Source organism: Paramisgurnus dabryanus, chromosome 11, assembly GCF_030506205.2.
Source record: "Paramisgurnus dabryanus chromosome 11, PD_genome_1.1, whole genome shotgun sequence".
NCBI classification, from domain to species: Eukaryota; Metazoa; Chordata; class Actinopteri; order Cypriniformes; family Cobitidae; genus Paramisgurnus; species Paramisgurnus dabryanus.
In genome coordinates, this window is record NC_133347.1 from 28,670,429 (window position 1) to 28,689,925 (window position 19,497).

At 37.1% G+C, this 19,497-nt stretch overlaps 1 protein-coding gene across 3 annotated transcripts in view; it reads left to right on the forward strand.

Annotated features, from left to right (window-relative positions):
- The window catches only part of prickle3 (prickle homolog 3), a 61,508-nt gene extending 42,279 nt beyond the window's left edge, over window positions 1-19,229 (forward strand). For all 3 annotated transcript variants that reach the window (XM_065247699.2, XM_065247701.2, XM_065247700.2), the window contains 9 exons: window positions 3,387-3,570; window positions 5,144-5,257; window positions 7,111-7,248; window positions 9,014-9,217; window positions 10,835-11,021; window positions 11,496-11,852; window positions 13,660-13,923; window positions 14,310-14,678; window positions 15,087-19,229. In XM_065247699.2, the coding sequence (XP_065103771.1) occupies window positions 3,387-3,570; window positions 5,144-5,257; window positions 7,111-7,248; window positions 9,014-9,217; window positions 10,835-11,021; window positions 11,496-11,852; window positions 13,660-13,923; window positions 14,310-14,678; window positions 15,087-15,505 (2,236 nt within the window). In that variant the 3' untranslated portion in view covers window positions 15,506-19,229. The remainder of the gene's footprint in view (window positions 1-3,386; window positions 3,571-5,143; window positions 5,258-7,110; window positions 7,249-9,013; window positions 9,218-10,834; window positions 11,022-11,495; window positions 11,853-13,659; window positions 13,924-14,309; window positions 14,679-15,086) is intronic.
- Window positions 19,230-19,497: the final 268 nt, after the last annotated feature.

A 19,497-nucleotide genomic window follows, 5' to 3' on the forward strand; every position in this document is an offset into this window, starting at 1 on the left:
TGGCATAAAAACCACCTCATGTGAGCATAAAACGTTTTGCGATACATGGGAGTTTTCGCGAAATTGATGTGATTGGCCGTATTTTCAATTTGTTAAAGGAGTAGTCCACTTTAAAGATGGGGTCCATTTACTTTTTATAGTAGGAAAAAAATACTATGGTAAGTCAATGGGCCCCATCTATAAAGTGGACTACTCTTTTAAGTCAATTAGTGCAATTTAAAGGGTAAAGGCAATGCAGCTATTGTCTCATTTGCAGTACAAATGCAAAATCAGGCATTTTGAAATTTCTTACCATTATAAACATTACATGACATTAAAAGAACCAGTGGTGCTACCATGGGTACCACTCATCCATCTTTGCATTTAACTGAAACCCATTAAACAATATTATGATCAACTGTAATATATGGTTAGGCTATGCATATATTGTCTTATTTAAAGATATTATTGACATATTTGGTTGGTAAGACATTATTCAAGCTCTTTTTAAATATATACGTAAATACACTGTCAGAAAAAATTGTTAAAAGTACTCTTTAAAAAGGTTCTAATGTGTATTATTTAGGTACAGATATGCATTTGGTACCAAAATTTACTTTTAAGGTACTAATATGCACTCTTTGGTACCAATATGTACTGATATAAACTCTTTAGGTGCAAATGTGTACTTTTTTAATTGAAAAAGTACCTCACTAGTGACAGCTAGGGATTTGTGTTTGACAATTTTGTAGACAATATAGATATTTTAAAAGTATCATTTAATAAACATTAAGTTTTGTTGTTTTGGAACAACAGGAGTACCATGGTACTGGCAAGTTTTGGTGAATGTACTATAGTAGTACCATGATATGCTTAGGAAGTACCTTGGAGTACCATGGTAATGCCATGGAAATTCAGCATCATGCTAATACAGTTTGATACCATTGCTATACTACTGTAAGATTGCATTAGTTTTATGTGAGGCTCTGTCATCCAGTGAAATGACTTAGGGGTCCGAGGGGGACAGGATTTAACAGAGGGAAAGGATTTGGCTGAACACCTTGCAGCTTTGTTATCTAGCTGTAACCTCTGCATTCTTAGGGCCTGTTTACACGAGAACGCTCGAGGGTAAAAATATTTTATCAGATCTGCCTTTCATTTATACGGAGGCAGCGTTTTTGGCGCTTAAAAACGGGAAAAAGTGAAATCACCCTCCAGAGTGGAAATCTTAAAAACGCTCTACCCTTGCGTTCCCGTCTAGAGGGTAAAAACGCAAAAGTCTGCTCACTGTGGCTCTCGTCACGTACGTGTTTACGTCACAGGCATGCGCCAGTTCAGGAAAATAACAACAAACGTGTCGGATTATTTCTATATGTTGGACCTTCAAGTTGCCGTAGCAGCTCTGATAAATATACAAGCAGTTGTTCGAAATATTCACAGCTAGTATTTCTGATCAGAGAAGGCGCATTAATTACCTCTATCAAATTGTTGATGCGCCAGTTCATCGAAGGCAAACAAGACTGCTTTGGACGAGAGAACAAGGAAGAAGATTGTGCGCAGGCGTGCAGACTTGGTGGTGTTGTGTGTCAGTTCTTCACATTGCCATCTAGCTGTCTGGAGTGCATACTACATTAAATATCACACTTTTGCATCACCATATTCATGCAGATTTCCCCCTCAAAACGCTTGTATAAACGCAGGATAAAAAGTGATGACGCAACGCGACTTTTGCTTTTTCTTTTCATATCGTTTCTGTGTAAATGTAGCCATTGGTGTTATTTCTATATTTAGATGAGGAATCAGTCTGTAATGATGAGCCTGTGTAAAGGAAAACATATATTTTTTTCCAAACATTGTTCGAACAACATTTTAAAGAATAGTTAATCCAACACTGATTAAATTGTGTTCTAATCTGTTCAGGTTCTTGCGTTTACATTCGTGCATTTGTCAGAAACTTTTATCCATTGCAGCTTACAATGCATTGAAGCTGTACATTTAATCCATATTTGTGTTCCCTGGGCCTCGAACCTGTCTTTACAGAAATGCTGTATTTGCATTTGTCAGTAGCTTTTATTGTAATGACAAATGACAAAACATTCTATTTTAGGCATTTAGCAGACAGTTTTATTTTATTTTAGGTTTTTTTTTTTTTAGATTGAAGAGGTGGAAATGCTGTCAATATCAATTGGTCAAGTATTTTGAAAAATAGTTTTTAATTCATTTTTGGAATGTTGCAAGAAGTGTGGCTGACCGGACTCTTACAGGAAGATCATTCCACCAGCAAAGAGTAGTGATGGAAAATGAGTGGGAACGTGATTTAGTGCCCATTTTTGAAGGTAACACAAAGCCCTGCTCCTTGGCTGAACATACGGTTTTGGATGGGGTGTAGGAATGCAGGAGTATGTGTGAAAGTATGCCGGTGCAGTGCCAGTGAAATCCTGTAAGGGGCTGTTTACACTTGGTATTAAGATGTGTTTTCATCGATCGGATCACAAGTGGACGAGGGAGACACATCACGTTTACACCTGGTATTTAAATCTCCACTTTCGACCGCTTCTGTCCTGAATACTGTGAGGGGGTGGTCTGTGAGACGGTGGGCGAGTCTCTCTGCTGTCATTCAAACGCGAGCGGGAGTAATTATGAGTTTATATGGACGCAAACTAATATTATGTCGGAGTCCACTGCTTGTTTAGCAAGTAAACATACTGCACAGAGTTTTGTACGTGTGTATGTTGGAGCTTTCTCTGAATTTTCAGCGCAATTGATGAAATAGGATCGCGCAACTTTCACGCTTTCAAAACGAAACCACGGAGATCAGCCGCTTTAGTTTTATCAATGAAAGGCTAAAAATAGCGCTGTTCACCGTATGTTCACGCCAGAAGTCAAAAAAAGACGTAAAACTTGCGTTTAATACCTCAGATTAGATAAATGGGCGGAGAGAAGGCGGTCGCGTGTGGCTGTTCGAACACATTCAACCACATATGCCTTCAGCAACTCCAAAGCGATCCGATCGAAAGTGGTTTCGACTACCTCTGGACGTGGTTGAAAGTGGTCGAAAGTGGACGAGCTCAAAACGTTTTGAACACCGTTTACACCTGGCATTAACATCGTCCACTTGTGATCCGATCGACGAAAACGCATGTTAATGCCAAGTGTAAACAGCCTCTAAGTGAGCAGTAGTGACTTATACCTGACACAGGCTTCAATCTGTAGCCAGTGGAGAGAGATGAAAGATAAGAGAGATTTGTCAGGATTATAAAGTCTGGTTTAATCTCTTTTAACTGCAAACTATTTAATCTCTCAACTGTGCATTTTGCAGAACTTGTATTATCCAAATCCCAAACAATTTCTTAAGTCTGAGTTTTGTCACGTCCTCTCAACACCTCCCTGCTGGTCTGTTTCCACAGGAAGATCTGTGTGCATTGTAAGTGTGTTCGGGAAGAGCATGTTGTGCGCTCGGTGCCTGGTCAGCTCGAAAAGATGATGATGAAGCTGGTGTCGGACTTCCAAAGGCACTCGATATCCGACGACGACTCGGGATGTGCTTCAGAGGAATATGCCTGGGTGCCGCCTGGACTCAAACCTGAACAGGTGAAGAAGCAGTATGTGTATTAGAAAGACATTAAGTGTACATTTTTGCGATGGTATGTGTTTATTCATAGAAAATAATGTGTTTAATTTAAAAGTTTGGGATAAAATGATGGGAGCGAGCAACAGAGGGAGCATCATTGGAATGCAGTGTTTCCTATACATTCATTTATTTGTCAGTCTGCAACAAAATCAAAATTGACCACCACAAAAAGATGTTTGCACATCGTGTTTATCACTATATCTATGTCTCACATGACGTTTCTGTACAAACACTCATGTTGTGTCAGTCGATGCACTCCGCTGAACCCTAAAAGTTGCAAAAGTGCATACATGCGGCTGTTCCTGATTCTAAGCCTGTGGATGTTTTTCACCACTACAAGGGAGTTTGGCAACTTACAACAAAGCACAGATGACTACAGGTTTGCTCGAGATGTGCATGCATGAAGGTAGGGGTGGGCGATAAACCGGTAGACAAAATTAACCGGTAGAAATTTGTCAACCGGTAGAGATTTTGGACTATCGTTTCTATCGAGGTTACGTGCCTACGTCACGCTCCTGTGCGTGTGGTCGCGAAAACGTAACGTTTGTACACGTATTTAAGCACTGCAGTTTTAAAACAAGTTATTTTAAGCCATTGAAACACAGACAACAGATCTGTATGCGTGCGTTCTTTCTGTGTGTCAGGAGCGGACAAGTCGCGCAACCGCTGCTCTTTCTGTCTGTGAGGAGCGCGCAAGTCGCGCGACCTCTGCTTATTAAGCTCGTGAGCATTTTTCCCGCTTTATTGGCCTTAAATACACATATGCGTCAAAATTCCCGTCTTTGCAAGCATCATCATAAACACGACCAGTAAGGTCTTAAGAGAAAGTAAACAGCTAAAAGAGAAAGCGCATGTGTAACAGTGTATTGGATCCGGACTTTGGTCTTAAAGGGGAAGTTACCTAATTTTGCTCCTGTCTGTCACTCGTGTTAATCAAACAGCATTGAGAAAAAAATCTCTCACTGCTCCTGATTAAATCACTTTTCTACCTTAAATAAAAATATATATAGGCCTATACATACATGCATAATTATTTATTATCATTCTTATTGACTGTGTATCTTCAGAGAGCTTGAGTTTTGTTTGTTTTTATCTTCTTTCTATGCTTGTATATGTTTTTTGTGAGAATTATGAACATTTCTATGGTATTAAAGATTTAAACCTTATTAAAACATAAAAAACTCTACCGTGATACATATCGTTATCATGATATAAAATTAATCCTATTGTGATAGAAGATTTTGGTCATATCGCCCACCCCTACATGAAGGTAAAGCTAATTTTGCGTTTAGCGATGATGCTAGTAGTGAAGATTCTCTCAGACCAATCAGTGATTAACCCTTTAGTATCAGCTCACCTCACATGGAATGCCAACTGTGGTGGTCCAAAAAAGTATCAGGTACTATGTAGTGATCCCATTGGAAAAGCCCCCAACAGTGAGCCGACCTGACATGTGGGGTACTGTGCAATGGAAAATTATACATTTATCTTTTTTTTGCGAGTGTGTCAGTTAAATTTTGTGTGTATCTGTAGGTTTATCAATATTACAGCTGTATTCCAGAAGAAAAGGTGCCGTATGTAAACAGTGTTGGAGAACGACATCGCATTAAACAACTCTTACACCAGCTTCCAGCCCATGACAGTGAGGTAAAATGCTTTAAATACTAGTTTGTACACAGTACAAATATACATGCTTTTCAATTATAACTGAAATACTCATTCAAATGTATTTATATATCACTAATTTTAAATGTTGCATTGTTTCAAAGCAGCTTTACCAGAAAAAAATACTGTCCACTTTAAAACCCTAATCCAAAATCAGATGATTTGATAATACTTTACAATAACGTTGTTTTTTTTTAAACATTAGTTAATGCACGAACAATACAGTAAACAATACTCAAAACATTTATTAATCTTATTTCATGTTAATTCAGCATAAATTGTAGCCTTACATTAGTTAATGCACAATGAACTACTAACAATTACAACGGTATCGACATATCTGATATTAACAAAGATTAATAAATAAACTATATTGCACATTGTTTGTTCATGTTAGCTAATGCATTTACTCATGTTAATACAATATAATCTATACAACCTGTAAAGTAATATCAAAGTTAATAAAATTTTAGCATAACCTATTGCTTAATGCAACAAAGATGCATTAATGATATTAAACATCTTATCAGTTTTTGTTGTATTGCCTCTAGTGTATGCAGTTTAATTTAAAAAAACTGTTTTTTGCTGTAATGGAGCAAATAAGATTACATTATTAGATACAGTAGTATCTTATGAAACTTACCAATGAGAATAATAAGAATTACAAAACATCCCCATATGTTACGGTATTAAAACATTATTTTTAAAAAAAGATGATGAGCTTTGAATGTCTTTAAAGGGACACTTTTTTAAAATAAGCTAATTTTCCAGCTCCCTAGAATTTTACATTTGATTTTCACCATTTTGGAATCCATTTAGCTGATCTCCGGGTCTGGCGCTACCACTTTTAACATACACTCAAAAAATGCTGGGTTGTTTTTAACCCAGGGCTGGGTCACTATTGGACAGATCACACTGCCGGGTTAAAATGACCCAACTGCTGGGTTGTTTTAACCCAATTGCTGGGTTATTGTCAATCAACGATGTTGAAACAACCCAGCAGTTGGCTTAAAATAACCCAGCAGTTGGGTCATTTTAACCTGGCAGTGTGTTCTGTCCAATAGTGACCCAGCCCTGGGTTAAAAACAACCCAGCATTTTTAGAGTGTAGCTTAGCATAATCTATTGAATCTGATTAGACCATGTAGCATCTTTAAAAAAAAAAAAAGGAGACACAATGATATTACGCAGCAGTCGAAAATAGTCCCCTTAGTATCTTTCAATAGCAGGGGACTATATTCGGGCACTACATAATATTATTGTGCCTCCTGGAGCCATGTTACGGCAGCAAAGTCCTTGATTATTACGCAGAAATGAGAGTATAGTGCCTAGCCATATCGCCCAAGAAAATCACAACTTTTAATTTTTCGTCGGTCTTAGTCAATGTCAATTTTATTTATATAGCACTATTAAATTCAACCAAAGGTTGACCAATGTGCTGAACAGCAGTAAAGACAAATAAAAATGCAATACATAAATACACAGTAATACAGTACAACCATGAAAAACACAAATCAGTTACAAAAATGCCAAATCAAAAAAGTATGTTTTCAACAAAGATTTAAAAACAGACAGTACATGATGTAACTACAGAAGAGTAAAGTTTTAATAGGAAAAATATTGAAAGTCTTTGGTTATTTTTTAGCACTATGCTAATGGTCTAATCAGATTCAATGAATTATGCTAAGCTATGCTAATATTTGAAATTTTCAAAAAAGCGAAGTTTCCCTTTAAATGTGCATACATTTTCATGAGATTTAAATACACAATGATGTTTGTAATCATGTCAGTTTGTGTTGGTATAACAGTAATTGTGTTGTTATTGTATGTATGCAGCCTCAGTACTGTAATTCTTTGGATGAAGAAGAGAAGAAAGAACTGCGGTTATTCAGCCAGCAGAGGAAAAGAGAAAATCTTGGTCGTGGCATCGTTCGACTTTTTCCGGTCACCATGACTGGAGCCATCTGCCAACAGGTAAAGAAAGAGAGCCTTAAGGATGAGAGAGGGGTTCATAACATCTCACGACTACTGCCTGCTCCAGAAATGAAACATACTTCAGCTTAAGTATAGAGCTGAAGAGGCACTCATCTGGCTAGTGGGTTTAGGTAATTTTTAGATATCCTATGACAAGATCAGATCCCGGCCAGACCGGCACAATGCGAGATATCATATGTATTAGATAAAGCACATAGTTTCCATGCACCCCCTACAGTGTTTCGAATATATTTTTGTTAGGTTTTAACACCCATTTTTCAGCTGAAATGGAGGCAAGAGGGTGTGGTTGTGTTGGGGAGAGGCAGTTCGTTTTTTTTGTTTTAATGGCATTGAAGATAGAGTTTGTATGTATGTTATCTTTATTTCATACATTCATTCTGTGTATAAAGATTTACATTTTGAATTGATCAGATTAGATGCTATTCTGCTAAACAACAGTTGAAGCTAAAAGACAAGAGAGGCTACTCTTAGACTAAAACACATGTTTGAGTTGTCTTAACTAAAGCTACATAAAGATCTTAAAGGATTAGTCCATTTTCTTAAAAGAAAAATCCAGGTAATTTACTCACCACAATGTCATCCAAAATGTTGATGTCTTTCTTTGTTCAGTCGAGAAGAAATTATGTTTTTTGAGGAAAACATTGCAGGATTTTTCTCATTTTAATGGACTTTAATAGAGCCCAACACTTAACACTTAACTCAACACTTAACAGTTTTTTTCTACGGAGTTTCAAAGGACTATAAATGATCCCAAACGAGGCATAAGGGTCTTATCTAGCAAAACGATTGTCATAAAAATAAAAATAACAAATATACACTTTTAAAGCACAACTTCTAGTTTAAATTCGGTCCAGCGTGACCTAACGTAAATGTGTAGTGTTGTAGGGAGGTCACGTGTTACATATATAAAACGCACATTTGCGGTCCATTTTAAACAATAAACTGACACAAAGACATTAATTAGTATCAGTTGACATACAACAACGTAGGAACGGTCCTCGTTCTCAACACTTAAAAAACACTGGGGCGGAGTTTCGTATTCGTCCTCTGTGACCTCTTGACGTCATGACGTATTGCTTGGTGTCACGTTGGCGTATCACGACCGGATTTAAACGAGAAGTTGTGCTTTAAAAGTGTATATTTGTTATTTTTATTGTCAAAAATGACAATCGTTTCGCTAGATAAGACCCTTATGTCTCGTTTGGGATCATTTAGAGTCCTTTGAAACTCTGTTGAAAAAAACTGTTAAGTGTTGAGTTAAGTGTTAAGTGTTGGGGTCCATTAAGGTCCATTAAAATGAGAAAAATCCTGCAATGTTTTCCTCAAAAACATAATTTCTTATCGACTGAACAAAGAAAGACATCAACATTTTGGATGACATTGTGGTGAGTAAATTATCTGGATTTTTCTTTTAAGAAAATTGAATATTCCTTTAAGATACACACCAGTAACTTCTTTTTCTAAGGCATGTTTATAAAAAATGCCTAAACATTTAAATATAAATAAAGCCTAGTCCTTGTCTGTGAAACTGGGCCTTTATTTACTTGCAAATTTTTTGTAACTTAAATGAATATGCTGTATACTGTTCCAAAAGAATTTGGACAAAGCCTGTTGTTTTAAAGGTTTTGTCTCTCTCTCTCTCTCTCTCTCTCTCTCTCTCTCTCTCTCTCTCTCTCTCTCTCTCTCTCTCTCTCTCTCTCTCTCTCTCTCTCTCTCTCTCTCTCTCTCTCTCTCTCTCTCTCAGTGTGGAAGACAGATCTGTGGTGGGGACATTGCGGTGTTTGCGTCACGGGCAGGTCACGGCACCTGCTGGCACCCTCAATGCTTCCAATGTGCCTCCTGTAATGAGTTGCTGGTAGATCTCATTTACTTCTATCAGGAAGGTCACATCTATTGCGGCCGGCACCATGCTGAGCACATCAAACCCCGCTGTCAGGCCTGTGATGAGGTGAGAGTTGTTTTACACCCAGTGTTTTTCTGTTCATTTGCTGTTATTATATTCACTGAAATGATGACAGCTGTGATGTAGTGGTTTCCACAGACCTTGTTGCTGACACAGGAGATGCAAATTCAAATTCAGCATATATTGCCTAAATAAATAGTATCGTATGGTGTTCCTGTGTCCCAAAATCATTTATATTAAAAAGTCAATTCAACATATTTAGTTATGTATTGTTTATTAAAGGCACACCATGGAACTTTTTGGCCACTAGGGGGTGCAAGACATGTATTTTTCACGTCTAGCGCCCCTAGAGGCCACAAGCGAAGCAGCACTGTCGCAAAGGAAAAGAAGACAACTCTTTAGGTCACAAAGTGTGCCTTCCAGCATGTCATATTAATATAATTTCAGGGGTTTTATTTTGTTCAAACAGCAAGAGATTGCATAGCTCAAGTATACAAGCCAGTTGTAACGGTAGTCGCTTGGTTAAAGTTTATATTTTTAAACATGCCTTAAAGGGAAATCGAACCATCACGGTGCCACAATGTCACGTGATATAAGTCTCTCGCTAAACTCTCCAAGTAGCCGGGCTCCAGACAGGACTTATATATGAAAGCATTATAACATTACTTACTAGTACAAAAGCATGAGGGCCATGTCAGCATCGGTCAGAAACCGCTCCTCCTTCTTTAGTTCACGCCAGCGAGCGAACGCTGGCCCAATATTGATCCTCGTCCTTCTTTTATTCTGTCCCTCTCCCCTTTTCTCTTTCTGGTCTCCTTCGACAAAACCTTGGGTTTCTTTTTCTTAGTTGCTGCTTTGGTCATGACAAAAACATCAGGAAAATAAATAGTTGCGCTCTCACGTCCGAATTTGAGGAAGTGGAGGAAGTGACGTATGCCGTAAAGCAGATTTTTGTAGTTTTTTGTTTTGTGCTCGGGTTACTAAAGTACCCGAAACCCCAAGTTTAAAAGTACGAGTAAAAGCGATACAGACCCCGTCAGGCATGTCATTCAACCTATTTTAAGTCAATGTACCATCACAAGGGTCTTGAAAATATATTATAAAGGGCTGAAAAACTACAAAGTGTTACTTTAAAAATAGTAAATGACGCAATAATAAAACAACAAATCACTGTTTATCATTCAAATAATAGTTAAAATGTTAAAATTAAAACCTTAAAAATATATTACTTTTAATAGTTTGAATTATAATCATTCATTATTTTCATAATTTTTAACATGCAAGTGTATTACATCGATCCTTAGGGAACAAACATTTTGATAATAATAGTAGAACTTCAATTCACTATAATTTGTTTTGGATTAAAGCATTTGCCAAATTGCCAATTTTATTTTAAATAATTACAATATACAGAATTAATAATAAAACATCAGAAATATGTACAATCAAATAAAATATACCATAAATTAAATTAATATTGAAAGAAAAACTGCTATCTATAGCAGATCCTTAATGGTTTGGTTTTCATATACTGATCTCTTTATTTTTACATAAGTGAATGTGCATGTTACAACTTTTGACCAAATGTTTTTTGAACAATAGAAAGAAAGACATTCTCACATCACTATACATTAACCGCTGTCTTCCTCTTCTGATGATCAGATCATTTTTGCGGATGAGTGCACAGAGGCCGAGGGCCGACACTGGCACATGAAGCACTTCTGCTGTTTCGAGTGTGAAGCAGCACTGGGCGGTCAGCGTTACATCATGAGAGAGAGTCGTCCTTACTGCTGCTGCTGTTATGAGTCCCTGTATGCAGAGTACTGTGACACCTGTGGGGAACATATCAGTGAGTACAGGCCAAACAATATTTTTTTTATATTTCCTGTTTCTGTGGAGATCATACAATATGTACAATATGAGTCTGTACAGATGAAGTTGATTTCTACAGCAGTTTAAAGGTGCCGTAGAATGTAAAACTGTATATACCTAGGCATAGATGAATATTATAAAATGGGTAGCTCTGGTCCTTCATTCTGATTGGTTTAAATTGCATCTATGTGATAAAATAGCACGTTAATCCCACTTTTCAGACTGCATTACATAGCTTAAGTATATATTTTGTGATGTTTATTCAATTTTATTTTAAAACAGAAACCATTTTAAAATATGAAATAAAGATATACAAAAACAGTAAAAGTGTGAAAAGTATGCAGTAATACCATAGCAATGGTAAAAGAGTGATAAATTCATTTCAGGTACTGTAGAGTTAAAGTATAAGTGTGTGTGTAAGTGTGTATAATCTGTGTGTGCATGTTTGTAGGTATAGATCAAGGACAGATGGCATATGAGGGTCAGCACTGGCACGCCTCTGAAGAATGTTTCTGCTGTGCCACCTGTCGACTCCCTCTGTTGGGCAGACCCTTCCTGCCCCGCAGCGGACTCATTTTCTGTTCTCGCTCCTGCTCGCTGGGAGACGATCCGGATAACTCGGACTCTTGTGATTCGGCCCTGCAGAGCAAATCTGTGTCACATAAACTCACTCAAAAGAAGCAGCGTAGTTCTGGACTGCGGCCACCGGGGGGCAGCAGTCCCACAGCCATCAGCTCTAAAGACAGTAAGAGGAAGAACACCACAGCAACAGTCAATGGGGGCAGTCATTTTACACTGGAGAGCAAAGGTACAAATGTTTTATATGTATGTGTGTGTATATAAAATATATGTGTATGTGTATATATAGCATTTTAGGCTTTACACATATTCATACTTTAGTCTTTATAACGCATGACATTTATAGTGCATGACATAATTGTCCACGTTAGAGGTATAGTTCACCCCAAACTTAAAAACTTTGTCATTATTTGCTTACTCTCATGTTGTTTGTTCTTCAGAACCCAAATGCAGATTTGTTTTTAGTGTTGCGTCTCTTTCAGTGCACATTCTCTGTATCTCTGAACTGTTGTTCAGGCAGTTTTAGGATCTTTACTAATGTGTATCAACTTAAACGGCGTTATCCACAACAAGTAGAGGAGTAAATGTATTTAGGAGACTTCAAATATATTATACAAATCAACCCAGGTGGTCACCATCCACTCCCATAATAACCAGAAAACCCGAAACAACACTTTAAAAAAATCAGTTTGGGTTCTGAAGAACAACAAAAGACATTGGGATCTTAAATGACATGAGGGTGAGTAAATAATGATATTTTGTAAATTTTCAGGTAAACTTTGCCTTTAATGTTTATAGTTTTATGTTGTGTCTGTCAGTAAATGTTCTGGTCATATTTAATCACAATATCAGGTGGTAAAAAAATGTATGTATTAATTTTCTATGTAATTAAAGGGACACTCCATTTTTTTTTTAAATATGCTCATTTTCCATCTCCCCTGGAGTTAAACATTTGATTCTTACCGTTTGGGAATCCATTCAGCTGATCTCCATGTCTGGCGATAGCACTTTTAACAAAGATTAGCATAATCCATTGAATCTGATTAGACCATTAGCATTGCGCTAAAAAATAACCAAAGAGTTTCAATATTTTTCCTATTTCAAACTTGACTCTTCTGTAGTTACATCGTGTACTTAGACCAATGGAAAATTAAAAGTTGTGATTTTCTAGGCAGATATGGCTATGAACTATACTCTCAATCTGGCGTAATAATCAAGGACTTTGCTGCCGTAACATGTAATAACATGATATTACGCAGGTCCCCGAAAATAGTCCCCTTGGTTACTTTCAATAGCAGGGGACTTTTTTTAGGTGCTGCTTAGTACACGATGTAAAAGAGTCAAGTTTTAAATAGGAAAAATATCCAAACTCTTTGTTTATTTTTTAGCGTGATGCTAATGGTCTAATCAGATTCAATGGATTGTGCTAAGCTATGCTAAACATTCTACCGCCATACACGGAGATCGGCTGAATGGATTCCAAAACTGTAAAAATCAAATGTTTAACTCTAGGGGAGCTGAAAAATTAGCATATTTTCAAGTGTTCCCAATATCCCATTAATGATTATTGTAAAATATATACATTTATAAAAACAATTATAACAAATATTAGAAATGTAAATATAAGGTACAAGTATACATTATGGCAGAAGGGAATTATACCAAATGTAATTTATACCGTTATAAATGAAAAGTCGTGCTTTTGGAGTTAAAAACAACCCTGGACGCTTATCGAATTTATTTACATTATAAACAATAAAAAAATTCTCCCAAGCATAAGTATTTCTTTTTTTTTTTTTTTTGTTCGGGCCATTTTGCCTTTATTGATAGACAGTAAGTAATTGAGAGACGACAGGAAAGTACAGGGTTGAGAGAGGGGTATAGGATCGGCCAAGGACCTTGAGCCGGGATTCGAACTCGGGTTGCCAGAAGTGCGTTTGCACCACACCATCGGCTCCGACAATTTGCATATTTCTAAACAATGTTAAACTACAAAAATCTTATTCATTGAACTCATGTCTTTTGCCATTTTCTAGGTGTCTGCACTACATTCCCTGCCATACCAAATGGTGACCCACTACAATATGAACAAAAACACATGCAGAATTCTCACCTGCCCTCTCCAGCAGCCAATGACAGGTCAGAGTTATCCTGCAAGGACCAATCAGAGAGTCCATACAGCGCTCTGGAGTTAACAGTGGAACTGAACGGCTATGCTGAATTTGGTCCTTTCCCAACAAGCTGCACGTCCAGAGGAACTTCAACGGCAAAGGAATATGGGAATGCTGAAAGTTTTATAGGTGCGCATAAAATCATGAATGTAAGAACTAAAGCCGGAGAACTATAGTCTGCACACAATCGAATGCACAGCCTAGCGAAGTCTAGTTTTTTTTGACTCACACGTGTACACAGACATTCAAAGTATGCGCATTGCGACAAAATGCAATGCATCTCCTAAGCTACATACTTTATTTTCCTGAAGGCACATACGCATGTGCATAAAATGAAATCTGTAGCAAAAATCCACCTGTATATGCGCTCTTCTAATGATGAAAATTGTGTCATGCGCACTGTACCTTCTCGTATGTGTAAAAAATATATTACTTCAGCCTTAAGCCACATGAGGTCATACATTACAGTTATGTGTGTGTTTTTAACTTTTCCCGCTCTGCTTTCTTCATCACAGAAATGTCCCCTCAACCTCGGCCATCAATTGCATCAGATGATTTAGCCGACTCCGACTCTTTTCCGCCACCTCCGCCTCCTGTCTTTTTCGACCCATCTGATTCTTCAGATTGCCCACCCACTGTCACTGAACCTGAAACCCCTCCTGTCACACCTGTGCGCAGCAGCACAACCAGGGTCAGCTTTAGAGAGCCAATCAGCTGCAGTTATTCAGTGGAAGAGGAGGATTGGGATGAAGAGGAAACTGTTGAGGTCAACAGAAGACAAGAAGAAGATGCGGAGCAGGAGGAGGATGTAGAAGAAACGCTGGGAAGTTTGGGACACAGGTTGCGGTTCTGCACCGGAGTACCATCACAGATGGACGTGCTGGGTAATACAACACAGCTTTTAATAATAATGTTAAGGAAATTTTACATTCAGTACTATATCTGGAAATATATCTGATTTCAGCTATTTGAGACATAAAATATGATATCGTTATGGTCTTGTGAGTACAAAAGTATTAAAATAATAAATGTAACCATTTGAAAAAAGCAGAAAGAAATATTGACTTTAGATTCAGGCCATTATTTTATCACCCATCCATTTTTTTCCTGTATCCCTTTCTATTGCAAATGACTTTTAGTGTCTCCCACATTCTTGTTCAGTGTAACTGAGGCCAGACTGAAACTAAAAAGCAAAAAACTTGAAATTCAAGAAGTTTATCATGATGGGCCGAAGGAAAGTTGCAGGAAAATGTCATGTTATCATAACAATCACAATCTTGTGTTTCCTTCAGATGGGGCGTACCATCGCAGCTTCCGACGGGGGCACGGCGGTCACCTCGCCATCGAAAAGCATTTACGACGTTCCCGGGGCTCACAGAGCGACAGACCTCGTCTGGACATCCTAGAATCCGGAGACCGGAGACACCGGTCCAACAGCGTCCTGGACGGAAGAAAACACGGCAGTCTTACCCTGCACTCCACCCGATACAGACACGAAGAGTCGTGCTCGACCTGTTCCTCATCCTCGGATTCAGAGGAGGAAGGCTTTTTTCTGGGCGAACGTATTCCTCTGCCACCGCAGCTGACGGGAGGAGTGCGAGTGAGCGATGGACAAAAAGAGGAAGTGCAGAAGAGCAGAACAGGAAGCTTTAGGAGGGGACGAACACAGAGTCTCAGTACGAAAGAAAAGGACAACTGCATACTGTCCTGAGACGGACATAAGCCTTATTAAAAACTCTTTTAAGAAACTTACTGTATAACACGTGTATAAAACTGTATAAAAAAGCTGCTTAGTCATTAAAGATCACATTTTGTATGGTAAAAACAGAGATTATCTTACAGTTTGTGCATTTTCATACCAGTATTTTTATAAAGGTGATTATATGCACACCGTAGTTTCTAAAGGGTGCTTCCTCAGATGTACTTTTTTATAACCGTTAGAGCCGAGGAACATTTCTAATACTAGTTTAGTTTTGTTTTACAGCTCATTTACTGTATACGTAAAACATTCATTTACTGTATTTTTCCTAAGACGTAATGTATTATCTACATTTATGCATTTGGCAGATCCTTTATCCAAAGCGACTTATAGTGCATTACAAGGTATACATTTTTTTACAAACGTGTGTTCCTTGGATTCGAACCCATGGCTTTTTGCACTGCTCTACCACTTGATTACATCTAAAAATGTCTAATGTCAGTTCCATTAAATAATGATTTAAAGCTCCAGCCAAATATCAAAATGACCCCATGATTTACTCATCCTCAAGCAATCCGAGATACACATGCCCATCATCTTTCAGACAAGCACATTAAGAGTTATTTTAATAAATGGCCTTATAATTACATACTAAATTAACATGAATAAATACTTTCAAGCTTTATAATGGGAGAAAACAGAAATCAGGGAACAACTTTTGACTTTAAACCCCAATAAAGTGCATTCATCCTTCACAGAGGTAATCCACACGGCTTCAAGGGGTTAATAAAGGTCTTTTTTTTGGGGTTACCAATGCGATTTTGTAAGAAAAATGTCCATGTTTTAAACTTTATAAATTATAATAACTCGCTTCTGGTAGTTGCTGTGCATCGTTCCCATGACAACCAACGCACACAACGCTTCCGGAAGTGACAACCGCATTTAAATGCGGTATTGAATCTCCTAAATGTTCGTTTCATGTCTGTGTATGGAACAAGACTCACTCCAGAAAATGTGATGATGGACACAGAAATAACCATAGCAACGTTCTGACGTCTCGCATGCTTATCACTCACAGCTTTGACCAAAATAATTTAACAGCATTGTGTTTTGCAATAAACCTCCGTCTTGGCGTTGTGTATTGTACGCTTTTGTGAGGCTGCTTCACAGCGCGCGGTCTTGCAGTGTTGCCAGGTCCTCGTCTTTTTTCTATGTATATACCGTTTAGGCGCTTAACCGTTTATGGCTTTTGGCTCATGAAGCGATCAAGTTTTTGGTGTTAATAAAGTGTGAATGTTCCAGTCCCAATATTTTTTTCTTTGAGGCAAAGCATTTAGATTTATTTCGGTTTATTATTGGATTTTTCTTGTTCGCTGTTTTTTTAGTGCAAAATCTGGCAACACTAGTCTGCAAACGCTTGTGCCGCTGTCATTTTCTGAACCGCACACACAGAATACTTTTTCCCCTTCTAGGAATTTATTTATTCAAAAGAGATACCTGTCATGTCGATGATGCACGTTTAAACACTTGATCAACTACTTGTTCAGTTTGGTTATGTACACACTGTGCAGAGTTTCTGTAAATGCGGTTGTCACTATCTGCATTTTGCGGGAATTAAGTCGGTTGTAGAATGCGATTGCCAGTCCCGTAAATTACTGAAGTGTGTGTGTACAGAACAGGATTAAGCATTAAAAGGTGAAGTGACAACCGAATTAATGCAGTGTGTATGGGAACTATATAGTTTAGAACGTTTAGAATATGTATATTTTTTAAGGGTGTGACGATGAATCGTGCAAATAGCGTTTTCTGAATGAATGAATTTTAACGAATTACAGTGAAATGCCGCCACATCCAAAAGCCAGGGGGCGCTCTCGTGCATAAACTCCATTTGTGCCAGTCAGAGAACAACCACAAACGCCATTCCAGGAAATGCCTATCGCTGTTCTTCAGATTGTTTCAGGTATTTTCATGTTAATAAAGAATATTTTAAATGTTTGTGTTTAACAAATGTTGCTTTTTTAAATGTATATTGTAAACGACTCAAACTCATAGTGATTTAAGATTGATAAGGACTTCCTACTGATTAAAAGACCCGTAGTACATGCACGAGCTGTGCATGATACAGAATCGGAGTCTTGCGATCCAGAATCGATTTCATACAGGTCTTTTTATTGCGAACCGCTATGCATCGTCACATCCCTAATATTTTTCTTTAAAAATCGCATTAATTACCTGCAATTGACCTTTATTAACCCCTTCACTGCAAAAAAATGACTTTTTTACTTGGTATTTTTGTCTTGTTTTAAGTAGAAATATATAAAAGTTCTTAAATCAAGATGTATTTCTTCATAAAGAAAACAATATAAAAAATGTAAGTGAATTTGTGCTAATTTTTTTTAATTAAGCGTTTAAATAAAGTTTTTTTTGTTACCCCACTGGCAGATTTTTTTTTGCATGTTTTAAGCACAAATTCACTTAAGTTGTATGTTTTTGTCATTTTCTGCAGTGCAAATACCAATACTGCACCACTATGCTATGTCATCCAGGTATTCTATGTATGCAAAATGTCTAGTATACTAGATTATGGTAGTATGCTATCCCATGGTGCTTTCTATAGTATGTGAAAGCTTATTCTTTATTTCAAGAGTCTTTAAATTCATCATTTTACATTTACAGGCATTACTATTGCCATGGTTTCACCGCCCGTAAAGTCCCAGATCTACTGAAGCCATAGTATAGGTGATGTAAAATTTATTACTACCGTATGTAAAACCAGCTACCTCAACTAGTGAGCAGTTGTGTCTTGCTTGACTAGTTTTGAAAGGGCTGTGTAATTTGCACTCGCTAAATGTTTAACAAGCTGAAACTTATTGAAATGCAAACACAATGTTACTTTGTTACCGTATTAACATATGCAGTGTCACAAGTAACCCAAGTTAACCAGCAGACTGGTTTTTGCAGGATTCCTACACTCTTTGAAAAGGTACAAAACTGTCACTAGGGTGGTAACCCTTTAAAAAGTACATGTTAAGAGTGCATATTAGTACATTTTTAAAGGGTGCAGCCCTAGTAACAACTTTTGCACCTTTTATCTCTATGAGTGTATATCATACAGTATAATGAAAGCCAACAAACCTAAGACCCTGCAATAAAACAAATGAATGTCATTTTTATCTTCACACGATGTGTAAATATTTACATTTAAAGCCAGTCAATGTGTAGTCAATGAGAGATTACATAAAACATATGAGATTCTCTCTTTTTTTTTGTATTTTCAAAAGATTGTAAATGAAATTATACTTTGATGAACAACAAGGTGATTGTGTTCATATCTGTATGAAGATGGTGTCTGCCTGGTATGCAATATCATTTTAGCATCCTTCTATTTTTCCACAGGGAACACTTGAACCTTAATATTATGTCGTATATATGTGTAAATAAATATATTTTGTATTGAAAAATAAAGCATTACTGCAAAAGCAAAGTGATGTTTACATTAGAAAATGAGAAAAAATTGCACTTGTTTGTTTCATGACCTTTGGACTTTATTTCATAAACCACACTGTAAACAAATGTATAGTAAAAAAAAAATATTTTGGCAAACATCATGCATTTTCTTATCAAACTGTTTTGACTGGTGTGAAACCAAGTTATTAAAATAATCTCTTTGATTTGACTGAAAAATCTTTTAATCTGAAGTTACATGTTTAAGGCCCGGTTTAATTATAAATGATAAACATCCCTTATAAAAATTAATCATGGTTTTATTGTGGTAAAAGTGTAGAAATCATGTTTTTTTGGTGTATTCCTATCAGCAAAACCATGGTTTTACTATGGTTTTTGAAAACTATGTTTGTCAAAACCATGGTTATTTTGTGGTTACCATGGTTTTACTACAGTAACTATGTTTTAAAAAATATATATATTTATATGGCACTGATATATTTTGAGATTAAGACCGCTTGTCTTGCCTTGCCTTGCCTACTAAAATATTTGAAATAGTG